Source organism: Colossoma macropomum, unplaced genomic scaffold (assembly GCF_904425465.1).
Source record: "Colossoma macropomum unplaced genomic scaffold, Colossoma_macropomum, whole genome shotgun sequence".
NCBI lineage: Eukaryota > Metazoa > Chordata > Actinopteri > Characiformes > Serrasalmidae > Colossoma > Colossoma macropomum.
Genome location: NW_023494787.1, coordinates 4,281,194 through 4,296,305, shown reverse-complemented (window position 1 = coordinate 4,296,305; position 15,112 = coordinate 4,281,194). Strand labels below are relative to the sequence as shown.

The 15,112-nt window shown below is 39.1% G+C and overlaps 1 protein-coding gene across 1 annotated transcript in view; it reads right to left on the bottom strand.

Annotated features, from left to right (window-relative positions):
- The window catches only part of LOC118805243 (regulating synaptic membrane exocytosis protein 2-like), a 166,579-nt gene that overhangs the window by 101,946 nt on the left and 49,521 nt on the right, over nt 1–15,112 (bottom strand). Inside the window, exons 12-14 of the mRNA XM_036565918.1 lie at nt 11,258–11,326; nt 6,355–6,490; nt 4,963–5,049 (exon numbers count right to left, since the gene is read on the bottom strand). Of these exons, the coding sequence (XP_036421811.1) occupies nt 4,963–5,049; nt 6,355–6,490; nt 11,258–11,326 (292 nt within the window). The remainder of the gene's footprint in view (nt 1–4,962; nt 5,050–6,354; nt 6,491–11,257; nt 11,327–15,112) is intronic.

Below are 15,112 nucleotides of genomic sequence, written 5' to 3'. Positions count from 1 at the left end.
TTTTCAAAAAGGTTCTATATAACCATATACAGCACTTTCTACATCAATTTAAAAAAACGGTTCACCATGCAAAGAACCCTTTAATCATGCAAAGGGTTTTTGAGTGTTCATGGTTCTACATAGAACCATTTTCTTTACTAAAGAACCCTTGAAGCACCACCTTTTTAAGAGTGTACTAAAAAGCTCAATTCTAACTCCACCAAATCTGCAAAGTACCACGAACTACTCTAATAGCGAAAACTACCCACAGCACTAATACAGCACCACAGCGGTCAGCTACCTGTCCAGACTACCGTACGCCCCATCTGAATAGGTTCTGGCCATCCTAGCCGAGCGCAGCAGCTTGAGTGCGTCCTCCCGGTAGATAGGGTACATGAGGTTGCCACTGCAGGAGTCACAAAACACACGGCAGAAGATCACGTCAGCTTCCTCCAAACTCAGAGACGCGGAAAGAGAACAGTCTGGCTGCCACATTATTCTGAAAGTCCCCTATAGCGTATCTCCAGAGCCAAAACCCTAACGCCACTGCCTGCCAAGCACTGGCAAAGACTGTCTGCAGTTATTAAAATGTTGTCTTGTGCAAAAAGTCACCGTTTTGTCCTGCATACTGAGTCAGACACACTCATACTGTAGACCTAAGAGTATGTTGTGTATGTAGCTAGCAAACACAAGCAGGCAGAGGCAGACACCGCAGGCGCCCTCTACACTGCGCTTTTACTCTCAGCATATGGGTGCATAAAGTGTTTGAATATACACTGCAAATGTGTTTGGGGACATCTATCCTTTCCAAAGCAATGTTTATAATACAGGGTGATTCATCCGATTCAAAAAAAAAGATTCATCCGATTTCAAAGCGCCATATTTTTACAACCGTGAGGCGCCGAGGAACCAATCACAATCCAACTGAAAGAGAGGGTCATAGAGTTTCTGACTGTCAGTGGAAGATGGCTCCCTTCAGTCTGAGAGGCGTTCTGCGTTCTCCACTTCAATAAGAGTGAATCCGTCATAACTGTACGACGTGATCTTCATGGGCAGTGAACCTCCAACAGCTCAGAGCGTTCGCCGTTGGTTCCACAACACTGGATGATCTCCGAAATCGCACTGAAAGAGCCGTGAATGCAGCGACACCCGATATGCTCAATCCAGTATGGGATGAGTTTGACTATGGTGTTGATGTCTGTAGCTGGAGGAGGTTCATACTGAGACCTTGTACAATTACATAATAAACTTTATGCTCATTTGAACCATTTACAGTTCACTGCATTGATCTGTAATGATTTACAAGTGAAATAAATCATTTTGAAATCAGATGAATCTTTTTGAATCACGCTGTATGTCACTGCGGTCGGAACAAAACCGAATGTTTTCAGTTTTTGACTTAATTTGAAAATGCCTGTTGTTCTTTACATTGTGTGTAAATTTCATGATGAATGGACCAAAATAAACGGCCCAAAATGACTTGTAAAAAGTCTGGTTCCATTGACTTCCATTAAAAGTACAGTATGTTTTTCCTTCTCCTGTAAAGTTACCATTTTGGAGATATGCTTGATGATAAGTCCTGGATCAAACAGCCACTGCTGCTACTCGGCTTTTCTTCTTCTGTTTGGTCTGTTTTGTTTTAGCAATTTACAGCAACAAAGGGAAAGTACAAAAAACACAGCAGGATTTCTTGTTTCGTTTGAAAATGAGTAACCGAAACCAAAGATGCTGTATCTCTTTCATTAAATCAGCTGAATGGATTTTGCCAGATTCATTCTCAGATCCATTCTCTTTGACAATCTTCAGTCTGGAATCTGATTGGAAGCAATGGCAGCCATCTGACCTAATCAGATTCAGCTCTAAAGTTAGATCTTCCCTCACCCAGTCTGAGTGAATTGGCTCACAACTACAGAACTTAAACATTAGTTTTGTAGTAGTTACTGTCAAATTTATAATAGTTGGTGAATAATGTGTCCCTGCATTAATAAGTGAATAATAAGCCTGCAGCTGAAGGGGCAATAATAAGTTTAAGGGGTGAATAATCAGTCTTAGGATTAATAACTAAATAATAAGCCTGTAATTTTTGGTAATAATAAGGAATTATAAGTTTTAAGGGTCAATAATCAGTCTTAGGATTAATAACTGATTGATAAGCTTTCAGTTTAAAGTAATAATAAGGTAATAATAAGTTTAAGGGGTGAATAATCAGTTTTAGGATTAATAACTGATTGATAAGTCTTTAATTTAAAGTAATTATAAGGTAATAATAAGTTTAAGGGGTGAATAATCAGTCTTAGGATTAATAATTGATTGATAAGCCTTCAATTTAAAGTAATAATAAGGTAATAATTAGTTTAATTAGTGAATAATCAGTCTTAGGATTAATAACTCAATGATAAGCCTGCACTTTTTGGTAATAATAAGATAACAATAAGTTTAAGGGGTCAATAATCAGTTTTAGGATTAATAACTGATTGATAAGCCTTCAGTTTAAAGTAATAATAAGGTAATAATTAGTTTAATGGGTGAATAATCAGTTTTAGGATTAATAACTCAATGATAAGCCTTCTGTTTACAAAATACACCCCTTAAATTCCCAGGCTTATTACACCCTAAGGCTTATTATTCATTAATTACACTAAAGGCAATGCAAGTTATTCTTCAGTTATAGACGTGAGCCTGGTCTGGCCAGTGACTCCTGGCCATTTTAAGGGGTTGAATAACATTTGAAAAGCTAGCTGTCCCCAAACTGTTAGTGGGCAGTGTACGTCCCTCTGTGGGACACTGCGAATCTCACATGTCAGTGCATCAACAAGCGCTTCAGGTGAGCTGTCGGTCATCTAAAAGCAGGCGGGACAGTGTGAAGGGTGAGAAGTGAAAGGTGGGTGGGTTGTTGTGGGTGGAGAGAAGCTGTCAATCATGCTGAATGCCACTCTCAGGTAGAATACCTGGGCTCCTGGAAAGATGGGTCGATGACTGGCTGTCTGTGTCTGGTTCGAGGAGGTAGGGTGAGATAGTGGCTGTGGCCCACAGGGGAACAGAGAGACAGAGGCATGGATGAACAGAGCTACCGAACAGAGCGGGAGAGAAAGAGCCAGAGACACAGAGGGGGGTTATATGAGGGTAGCGGGACGGGAAGAGAGGCGAATAGGATGGAAAGAGTGCAAACAACTCCTACGCCTGCATCTCCTGAGCCTAGTACCTCAAAACCCTGGCAACTCTCTAAGGTCACATCAAGACAGGCCACTTTGAACAGCGTTGCTACTGTAGCTACTCATCCAGCGGACGTTTGAATCACCTCTAAGAAGTCACAGTTATCGCTGGTGGACAAATTGTGAGGAGAGTGCAGATTCTAAACGTTCAATTCAGACCACATTTGTGTGTGTTTAATAAAAAGTTATTGTCCTTTTTACCATTTTATTTTGCTAAAAGAAAAAGTTTCATTTTTTACAATGATACAATCAGTTTTGTTATATTTTTGGACAAACTTGCCTATTTATACACAAAAAGGTGGTTCTTCAAGGGTTCTTTAGTAAAGAAAGTGGTTCTATATAAAACCATGAACACTCACAGAACCCTTTGCATGATTAAAGGGTTCATTGAATCATGAAATGGTTCCTCAGATTGATGGAGAGTGTGCTGTATATGGTTCTATATAGAACCTTTTTGAAAAGAGTTCCATATAGCACCAAAACGGGTTCCTCTATTGTTACAAGCTTGACTACGCAACAATAGCAGAACTTTCAGCACTTTCTACATCAATTTGAAGAACCATTTAATGATGCAAAGAACCCTTTTTAACCCTTTTAAAGGGTTCTTTGAGTGTTCATGGTTCTACATTGAGCCATTTTCTTTACTAAAAAACCCTTGAAGAACTGAACACTCAAAGAAACATTTACACGATTAAAGCGTTCTTTGCATGGTTCTTCATATTGATGTGGAAAGTGCTGTATATGATTCTATATAGAACCTTTTCGAAAATGGTTCTATATAGCACCCAAAAGCGTTCTTCTAATGTTGTGGTGTAAAGCTTATAACCTTTTGGGTGCTATTTAGATCGCTTTTCAAAAAGGTGCTATATAGAACCATCTACAGTACATTCTCCATTGATCTGAAAACCATTTAATGACGCAAAGAACCCTTGCGATCATGCAAATGGTTCTTTGAGTGTTCATGGTTCTATATAGAGCCATTTTCTTTATTAAAGAACCCTTGAAGAACTGAACACTCAAAGAACCATTTCCATGATTAAAGGGTTCTTTGCATGGTGAAACAAACTTTTGTGGAAAGTGCTGTATAAGGTTCTATATAGAACCTTTTTGAAAATGGTTCTATATAGCACCCAAATTGCTTTTTCTATTATTATGGTGTCAAGCTTGTAACAATAGAAGAACCCTGTTGGGTGCTATATAGAACCATCTACAGTATATTCTCCATCAATCTGAAGAACCATTTAATGACGCAAAGAACCCTTTTATCAGGCAAAGGGTTCTGTGAGTGCTCATGGTTCTATATAGAGCCATTTTCTTTACTAAAGAACCCTTGAAGAACCAACATTTTTAGAGGCGCAGCTTTGATCAAGTGTAAATTAAATTCCGAGAGTAACTATGTAATTAACTATGTAATTACATTTAATAGCATGGCAAAATAACAGCAGTAACTCCAGACGTCTGAGGGTAAATGAACCTACGCTGCACGGTGATCCCTTCACCCCTGCTTTGCCCACCTAATCGCCTCAGGGAGTTGCCAGCATCTCGAGTGTGTTTGACTCTATTTGACGTTCTACAACTTCCTTCTGCACTCAGACTCCCTCAGAAATCAAGAACCCTGATCAAATTCAATTGACTTCCATTCCGTCTGATGTCTGAAATCAGCATTGAAAGGAAATGGCACCAAAGAAAACGATGGGCCATCCTGTGGATCTTAAAAGAAAAAAAAAGGAGCTGTAAATTGAGTTGGACGGCAGCCGGAGTGAACCCGTACCTATCGGGAGAGTATCTGTCTTCCGAGAGTCGATGGCGGGGGCTGTACTGAGATGGTGCTCCTCGCACGCCGTGGTCTAAACTTCGACTGCAAGAGAAAGAACCAGATATAAGAAAAAGACTTAAGCTGTAAAACCTTATATTGTATTGTATATCATTTTTTTTTCTGGACAGTGACAGTTTGTGTTGTTCTACCTTTAATTTGAGAGAACTCAGATCCACATAAGCTAAACCGTGCAGAAATTACAGCCCTTTATACAGTAGTTTCATACTAGAGGACCAAAAGTAATTGAACAGATGGCCCTGAAGGTTCTTTATTATGAACAAAGAGCTAAATAAAGGTCTACAGTTAATTCTAGATGTGGCATTTACCACTAGTGACACGAACGAGTGATCGCAGGTTGATAAAAAGTCTATTAGAATGACAGCAGAATTCTGGAGACTGTAGAAAACTTCTTTTCTTACTTTCTTTCTTTCCTTTTCTCAGCTCACTGGACAAAAAATTAGTCACCTGTAACTGAACGACACCTATCATCATTCACATACAGGCAGAAAATTATATATATATATATATATACATATATATATATGTATGTATGTATGTAGCGCTGTTGTCGGAAGTAAACTTAGTATCCCCATTTTTGTCATTTTTCAGTTTTTGATATAATTTGAAAATACCTGTCGCTCATGATGAATGGACCAAAAGAAACGTCCCAAAATGACTTGGAAAAAATTCTGGTTCCATTGACTTACATTAAAAGTAAAGTAGGTTTTTTCCTTCTCCTGTAAAGTTACCATTTTGGAGATACAAGGTTTTGTTCTGACAACAGATAAATACATATATATGAGGCTGTGCCTCATTCAAAGGGGAGTCTGGGCTGAAACATTCCTTTTATAACCTCAGTGTGAGTGGGCGGAGCTAAACTGCTGTATGTATGTAAATATATTTGCTTTCTTGACATCACAGACAGAGTGGATTCAAATGACAGTCTACATACATGGACTGGGAGGTGAATGGTATGTTTTGAACCTCTAACAATGCTTGCATGTTACATTTACCTCTTTAATGTTCAAACATCAAGAAAAACATAGTTTTCTGTGATGGGGGCCCTTTTTTTAATTTATTTAATTTATTTAGTTATTGATAAAAGGCTGTAATTCCTACTTAGTTCATCACAGACATCTGGAAATAGATTTGATTAATAGCTGATATTCTGCACTTTCACCTCAGTGTTATTGTGTCTCTTCATATCCAGATCCAAAACAATGAACAACGAGACACGGTCCAGTTATACTCAGAGTGTTTATATTTGTTTGTTTGTTTATTTGCTCTCAAAGTAACTGTGAACAGAAGACGCCTCCAGCCCATGTTGTGCATGTGCGCTGACGGTACCTCTGTGGGGGAGGGACGCTGGGCGAGCGAGAGCGAGAGCGGATCATGTCCGATCGGGAGCGGTGATTGGACGACATGACCTGCTCAGGAACAGATAGAGTAGAGCTCTGGAAGTCCCTGCCGTTGTGCCGGTAATCTGAGGACACATGCACACACACACACACACACACACACACACACACAGCAGTTTTAAAAGGAGTCTCTGAGATGGCTGTGTGGTGGGCTTAAGAAAGGAATGAATCTTTATACATGCATTCAATATATGTATATGTATAAAGGTGTGTGTATATATATATATATATATATATATATATATACATAGACACACACACCGATCAGGCATAACATTATGACCACCTCCTTGTTTCTACACTCATTGTCCATTTTATCAGCTCCACTTACTATATAGGTGCACTTTGTAGTTCTACAGTTACAGACTGTAGTCCATCTGTTTCTCTGATACTTTGTTAGCCCCCTTTTACCCTGTTCTTCAGTGGTCAGGACCCCCATGGACCCTCACAGAGCAGGTACTATTTGGGTGGTGGATCATTCTCAGCACTGCAGTAACACAGATGTGGTGGTGGTGTGTTAGTGTGTGTTGCGCTGGTCTGAGTGGATCAGACACAGCAGTGCTGCTGGAGTTTTTAAACACCTCAGTGTCACTGCTGGACTGAGAATAGTCCACCAACCAAAAATATCCAGCCAACAGCGTCCTGTGGGCAGCGTCCTGTGACCACTGATGAAGGACTAGAGGATGACCAACACAAACTGTGCAGCAGCAGATGAGCTATCGTCTCTGACTTTACATCTACAAGGAGGACTGACAAGGTAGGAGTGTCTAATAGAGTGGACAGTGAGTGGACACAGTGTTTAAAAACTCCAGCAGCTCTGCTGTGTCTGATCCACTCATACCAGCGCAACACACACTAACACACCACCACCACGTCAGTGTTACTGCAGTGCTGGATTTTGAGCTTTCTTTGCATCAGTGTTGGATTCATCATCATTTACACTTAAAAATGCTATTTATTTGATAATAGAAACACTGATATTAGAATAAATACAAAACACAGTGAGTACTGATTTTATAAAACTCGGACACGAAATCTCAGTCCTTAAAAAAATCTACTAAACCTTAAAGCCTTTAAATTTCCAGGAAAAGAAAAAGACATTCTTAACGTTCAATATAAGTAAACATAACAATCCTATTGGTCCATTTATCATAAAATACTGACACAATGTAAAGGACAGCTGGTGTTTTCAAGGTTTTATTCCGACAGCGATGATACTGTATGTTGGTCCTTAACTATTTCCAAAGCTCTTTATAAGAAGGCCTGGTACTAATCATAGTTTTCATCCAATTCTTATTTACTTAATCAATCCGTCCTGCATTCTTCTAACTAGCTTACAATTAGCTATCATCGTTGTTATGATTTACAGTATTTATATCTATGTGTATTTATTTTAATGTTATAGTGTTTATACTGGGAAAAACACACTCACAGCTGAGCTACACAGTATTAAACAGTCGACTTAAGTGCCTAAAACTTTTCACAGTGCTGTCGGTTCACAGTTCATGAGTGTTGTAAACAAGTCCCTGCCAGTAATAACCTAAGCAAAGAAAGCTCAAAACTTCCAATCCACCCATATTTGTGTTTCTAAGTAGAAGAACAGATATTTTATTATGATTTAAATCTGTTGAAAACTTGCGCTGTCTTGTTTTGCAGAAAGAACATAAAATCCTTCAAATTCTTGCCATATTTTGCCTTTTTTGACATCGACACAAACTTAAAGAAGTCAGAAGAGCCCATTCTTTCATCATTGAATATTAAACAGAATAAACTGTACTTTTTCTGCATGTTTAAATGAAATCTGTTGCTGGTTGAGGATCTAATTGATCTTTCCATGATGGCTTAACTGGGTCTCGTTAGTTTGTTGATGGTCATTGGTTCCAAAATCCAAACATCTCCTGATTGCAGATCAGAATGTGATTATTTTTTGTGTTTTCATTTGTTTGTTTGGTTTATATATTTTTGACTTCAGCTGGAGATTCTGAACACGTTTTAGAGAAGAAGGGACAGAGAACAGCCTCACAATCATCTACCTCCAAGTTACAATGCAGAGCTGAACTAAAACCATAAAACAATAACAATCAATTTTAAGCTTTAAATCAATGTTATATAATCTATATATATATATAATCTATAGATATATATCGCTGTTGTCGGAACAAAACCTTGTATTTCCGAAATGGTAACTTTACAGGAGAAGGAAAAAACATACTTTACTTTTAATGTAAGTCAATGGAACCAGAATTTTTCCAATTAATTCTGGGTTATTTCTTTTGGTCCATTTATTTTGAAATTTACACACAACGTAAAGAGCAACAGGCATTTTCAAAATATGTAAAAAAACTGAAAAACAACAAAAGCAGAAATACAAGGTGCTACATATATATATATATATATATATATGTTTAGATTTACAGACTGGCTTAGACTTATGACTGAAACTATCTCATATGAGATTCAATGCAAATAATTCTAGAGGGAACTCATTTTAAAATGTATATAAAAACTATGACAGACTGTGGATTTTTAATGGTCATGGTTGCAAACTGAAAGAAGTCAGAAGAGTCCATTCAGAACAGAAATGCAATGTAAATATAATAATACTATATTATGACGTCATGTATTTTATTATGTCTTTACATTTAATAGTGTAGTACACTGACAGTCGTAACTCTAGACTTCTAAGAGTAACGTAAACATGAGTTGTCTGCACAACCCAATCTCCTCAGACAGCGATGTAACTGTGTAGTTAATTGCATAATTACATTCCAGCGTTCGAGCAGAAGGACTGTAATAACGTCAGACGTCTAAAGGTTAATTACTGTGAAGTGGCGGAGAAAAGGCAGCGGTGTAGAGCCGAGTTCAGACGGAGTGAAGTCCCTCTGAGGGGACGAGCTCACAGTAATCTTCTCTCTGGCAATATCCTTTAATTTGATTTGTGCCTCTGACGCTCTGCTGGGCAGGAAGTGTGAACACACTCCCAAACTCGCACAGCCTGTACTCGCCAAAGCGGCAAAGATCAGTTCAGAGGAGGAAGAGAGGCTGAAAGATCGCTGTGGACTGGACGGTCCTGCTCAGATACAGAGTCAGATACTGTCTGTCATATTAATATAAGAGCCGTTTTAGTTGTTTTGCTGTAGTAACTACAGATGCACGTTCTGTCAAACGCTTAGGGCCGTGATTAGTCAGCAATTCATCAACGTTTAACAGCAAGACTCAAACTCACGCAGCCCATCAAAATATCAATTATTCAAGATGCAAGGGTCTATTGATATATGCACAGACAGTTGTGCTGTACAATGAAATTCTGACTCTTTACTGCAAGTTACTATACAAACATTATAGAAATACTGAGTACTGAATAAAAGAAAGCACAAAAAAGAAGAAAAATAGAAAAATATATATCAATTAAGAGAATATACAAACAGAATGTATGTACAGATATTTTAGTTAAATTGGTTTTATCTATTCTTCTATCCTATCTATAGTTTTGTTTATCTATGTGTAAATACTGTTCTCTGCATAATTTGTGGAACTCGCACTCAAGTTTTTCACTCACCTGTGTCCCTGTACTCTTGTGATGTGACAATAAATCTGATTTGATTTGATTTGATTTGCAGTATGAGTGCAAACAAAAGAATACCATGCAATAGCAGCTAAAGAGAGAATTCCAACACCCTTAAAAATGTGCATATTGCTGCGGTCCAAAAAAAACATGTATCTCCATTTTTGTGTTTATTTTTATGTTTATTTTTTCCACATCATTTGAACTTGGGCAGCTGTCCTTTACATTTTGTGAATGGACCAATAGAAATGTTTCAATATAACCTCTTTGCCTTAATTTACATTAAAATCTCATCCCATAAAAATTGTATTTTAAAGATACATGTTTTAATTTGGACAGCAAAAAATGTACATATTTATAATACACATAGTGTACATATGCAGTATAAATATATACGGTCCTATCATAGAGAGCAGGGGTGCACATCTCCAGTCCTGCAGTGTCCAGCACAGTTTGGTGATTTACCTGCTCAAACACATCCAATTACACTCATCTGTTAACTGCCAGGTTGAGTGGGAGTGTTTGAGCAGGGAAACTACCAAACTGCGCTGGACACTGGACACCGGTCCTCCTATATATATATATATATATATTCACTTGTTTTTTAAAATGATACTATTTGTAACATTTATTTTAATGTTGTTATATAGTGTTATATGATATTATATAATGTTAATGTTCCCCAAATAGTTTGAAAAAAGTCTGGTGCCATTGACTTACATTAAAAGTAAAGTGTCTTTTTTTCGTTGTCCTGTAAAGTTACCATCTTGTGTATATATATATATATATATATATATATATATATATATATATATATATATATATATATATATATATATATTGAACTGTAGTTTTTGTGTTGACCTGTAGTTTTGATTACAACAGACTGGCTTATGACTCAAACAGTCTCATATGAGAGTCACTGTGAACAATTCTAGAGGGAATTAGAATCATTTTAAAATGTATATAAGAAGCGTGCATTAGGAAGTTTATAGTGACAGATTTTTAATGGATTTTTCTTTTTTTCTGATGAAACTGAATCTCTGTAAAGGCTGTTCAGTGCTGACAACAGAAAATGTGTATTTTTTCTTATCTTATCCTTTCTATACTGTCTGTGTGGACATTTAATAAAAAACATTAAAAGACAAAAATGAAAAGAACCAGTTGACAAAATCAGAAGTACAAGCCGTACATCGCTCATCCCAACCGCGCTGAACTGAATCAAACCGGGTGAAAAGTGCAAAGCTGTCGATGGTTCTGGCTGTACCTGATATGACGCCAATGCCGTCTTCACAGTCATAGTCAGAGAATTCACTGTCGCTGATTCGCTGTGATCCTGTGAGGGAGAGCGTGCGAGAGAGAGAGAGAGAGAGCGAGAGAGAGAGCAGTGGGAGAGCGTGAGAAAACAGTCTGGGAGGGGTGGAAGAACAGATTATGGGGGTTGTAGCTGCTAAGCTCTTGTTAAGCGAAGCCCCCTAACGTGACTCGCTGCCTCTCTATCTCCCTCAGCAGCAGCAGCAGCAGAATGTGTGTGTAAACCAGTTTATGAGTCTGTGTGTAAGAATCACTGACGTCAGCTTATCTGAACCACAGACACAGCGCTGAAGGAACACACACGGCAACCAAACACAGCTACCTCAACACCGCACTCACACCTTTTCATATACACTATCAGTCAAAAGTTTGAGGACTGAAAGAGCATCAGTGTTTTTAATCTAAATGCTCATGTTTCCCTTGTCAGTTTGCAATAAGTTACCATATTAGCACTAATCAGGTTTATTTAGAGGAGAACATTATCACACTAAAAATTAGGGACAGTATTAGACAGTATTAGTGACAGTGCTGCTACTGGGAATGAAGCCAAAGGCCATTTTATCCCCTTATTGTGATGTAACAGTGTCTAAACCACCTCTGGGTCTAAAAAGTTTCAGAGAAGTCGAATTATTATTCAAAACTTGCTCTTTACATCAAGAACGTCGATCTGATGAGCATGGCGAAGAGTGCTGAAGATAAATAACTAAACCTTTGCAGGGATTTTTCTTAAGTAAAGCTGCCCTATTTACGTTTTGGGGATTTGGAGACCTCTCTGGTGGAAATGTGTAACTGAAACGTGTGGAACGGGTGGAAGAACATTTTGTAACGTGGGTTGTGCTTCAGGCCTTTTTCCCCCAAGCGGATGAATCTGCTGATAGAAAGAGAATTCAAAGAGAACTCAGTCCAAACTTAGTGAAGGATGCATCTCTGAGGATGTGAGTGAATTATCTACTACTGTTGTCTGTGGCGTGCGCCCGCCCCCCGGGCCCTGATGGTGGCTGTGAGAGCCTGCCGGAAGGCGGGGCCCGAACATCAAGCGGCGACGAACCCTGGCGAGGACGGCGGGGACAGAGCCACGAGTGGGTGGGGGACGGAGCGCAAAGCCCGAGCTCCGCCGAGGGACGCGAGTGATGGCGAGAGGAGGAGGACAACAGTGCTGGGCGAGGAGTGAGTCCTGAGCTCTGCCGCCCGGGCCCCGCCCCCTGTTCCACAGCGAGGCTGCTTCACTACACCTCACGGCTGAGCTGCGAGCTGGGGATGGTGACGAGGAGGCGGAGCGGCGAGCTCTCGTTCCCTTTCGGCCCGGGTGCTCATGCTGCCCTTAATGAGAGCCAGCTGATACGCCTTTTAAAAAGAGCAGAGAGGGAACAGAGCGAGGGGGACGAGCAGCAGCAACAACAAAAGAACTGAAGACAGAGCTGAAAAGCTTACTTTGAAAAGGACTGAAAAGGTCTAGTTGTGTTTATTTCGTGTGAGTTTGGAGCGAATTAAAGTTTGCTGCAAACGTCTCTCCTGCCTCCAGCGTCCTCCTCGTGCCCGGGGTAGCGCATGACGTGCTACATTGTCATATGTTCATCAATATAATGTTGATTTTGAGATCGTTTGAGGTCTAAACATCGAGCCGGACCTTCTTTTTGAGTCTGTGTGTGACGTTAATATGTAGACATATGGTGTGGTGTGAAAAAAACCCATCCAGACGCCTCTGACTTCAAAATGATTATTTCAGGCTCTACAGGGCGACTCGCAGTATTTTAGATTTTAATAAAAAAATCTTACGTTTTGCAGCTTAACCTGAAAAATATTAGAACAAAAATTCCAAAAGAAATTTGTGTTCCTAAAGAAATTCAGCTTCTCAATGCCAGGACACATTTATTGTTGCATTTACAGCCACGTTTAGTCTCTCTAAAGTAGGAAGTTGTCAACACTGTCCAATGGACAACAAGCCTGTCATTAGCCAAAGGATGTAAAATAAATTAGGCCCAATCCCACCAATCACCCCTCGCCCCTACCACTTACCCTAAACTCATACAGAGTGTTATGAGAAAAAAAAACAGCATATGGCTGAACAAGAGACCAAAGAAACCCACACATGTGAGAATTTTCTCCACTAAAATTATGATATTCACTGTATTATCTTAGTTTATTGTCGTTTCAGTGTATTATGGTCCTCATAAGAAGGCCTTAGTGTGGCTGAAAAGACCCCTCTAAAAACTGACACACACACACACAGCAAACACCAATCACAGACACCGTCACTCTGTGAGAGGCTGGGGGAGTGTGAGCTGAGAGGAAGTCGTCTACAGGTGGAGTGAGTTAGCGTTAGGTACAGCCGGCTGAGGGACGAAGCCTGAGACCAAACTACAGTTAGCATTGACACGCACACACATCACCGCAAGCCGGAGAAGACCAGGGGAAACCGCTGGAGAGGAGCGGGAGAGAGAGAGAGAGAGAGAGAGAGAGAGAGAGGGAGAGAGAGAGAGAGAGAGCGAGAGAGAGAGAGAGACAGTGTGGTGGAGGAAGGAGCCACAACAGGCAACCACATGCCAGCTGAGGTCGGTAACAGTGACATTACCTGGACTGTAATAATATGGGCCTTTATCTGGAATTGAGTCAGTTTCATGATGGAAAGTTTTTTATTAAAGGAAAAAAAATATGAAAACATGAATTAGCAAACATAAACACACTGAACCGAACTAATGAAACATCTCTGTAAAAGCAGTTCATCTCAATAGAGTGTGTGTGTATGTGTGTGTGCAGGCTTATGTGTTGTGTGGGGGTGCAGCGATACACACAATTCAGGTTTTGATATGATACGTTACAGTGGTGTCTCGGTAAAGTACTTTTTTGATATTCCAAAAATAAGGAGGACAGAACAAGAACTACAATAATATTAAGGGTATAATATGCTGTTTGATGGACTGGTGACCTGTCCAGGGTGTTTTCATTTCCAAAAAATCTGGGGCCGGATTCACAAAAGTGTCTTAAGAAAGAAAATCTTCTTAAATGTGTTTTTTCTTAACTTGAATCTTAAGAAAAAGTTACGAGAATTTGTTATTCTTCAAATAACTTCTTAAGATTTCTTTTATTTTCTTTCTTAACTATTTTCTAGAACAAGTGTTATTCTTGAAAATATTATTAAATATTACTTAAATATTTTCTTAACCTTACGACAGACTCACACTGTCTCAGGCTGTAAAAGTTGGCGAGGTGAGCATCTAAATTTATCACAGACGCTGCCTCTGCTGCTCCTCATCCTCGTCCGTCACCCACAACTATCATATTTTCAAATAAGGAAAATGTTGGCTGTTTCTTCCTCCAAAACCTCCAGATCTTGTTTGATAAAATTGTTTAAACGCTTGGTTTGATGTTTTTCCTCCTCTGAGTGGACTAAACTAAATAACGGAAATAACAGTTAATAATACAAATTCAAAATGCATCTCGCGCCATTTATGGTACGGGGTAAAATGCAACGGAGCCAACATTAGAAAACAAAACATTTTCTTAAGAAAATACTGAGAAAATAATTTAGATTATCTTAAGAGAATATTTGAGAACTTCTTAAGTTTTTTCGAGAATAAGAACGTAAGAACATTCTTATCAACTTCTCAGTGTTTGTCTTAAAATCCTTCACAAGTTTTTTCTTAAGAAAGCTTTTGTGAATCTGAAGCCCTGAGAATTATAACTGATTCATAAAAGGTCCAGTCATTTGGACACATGCATAAGATTAGCCCGTCTCCGCCCACTTTAGTCTGACAGGCTGCACTCGTGCCTCGTTTTGATCACAGACTGTGGTTCTACAAACGATGAT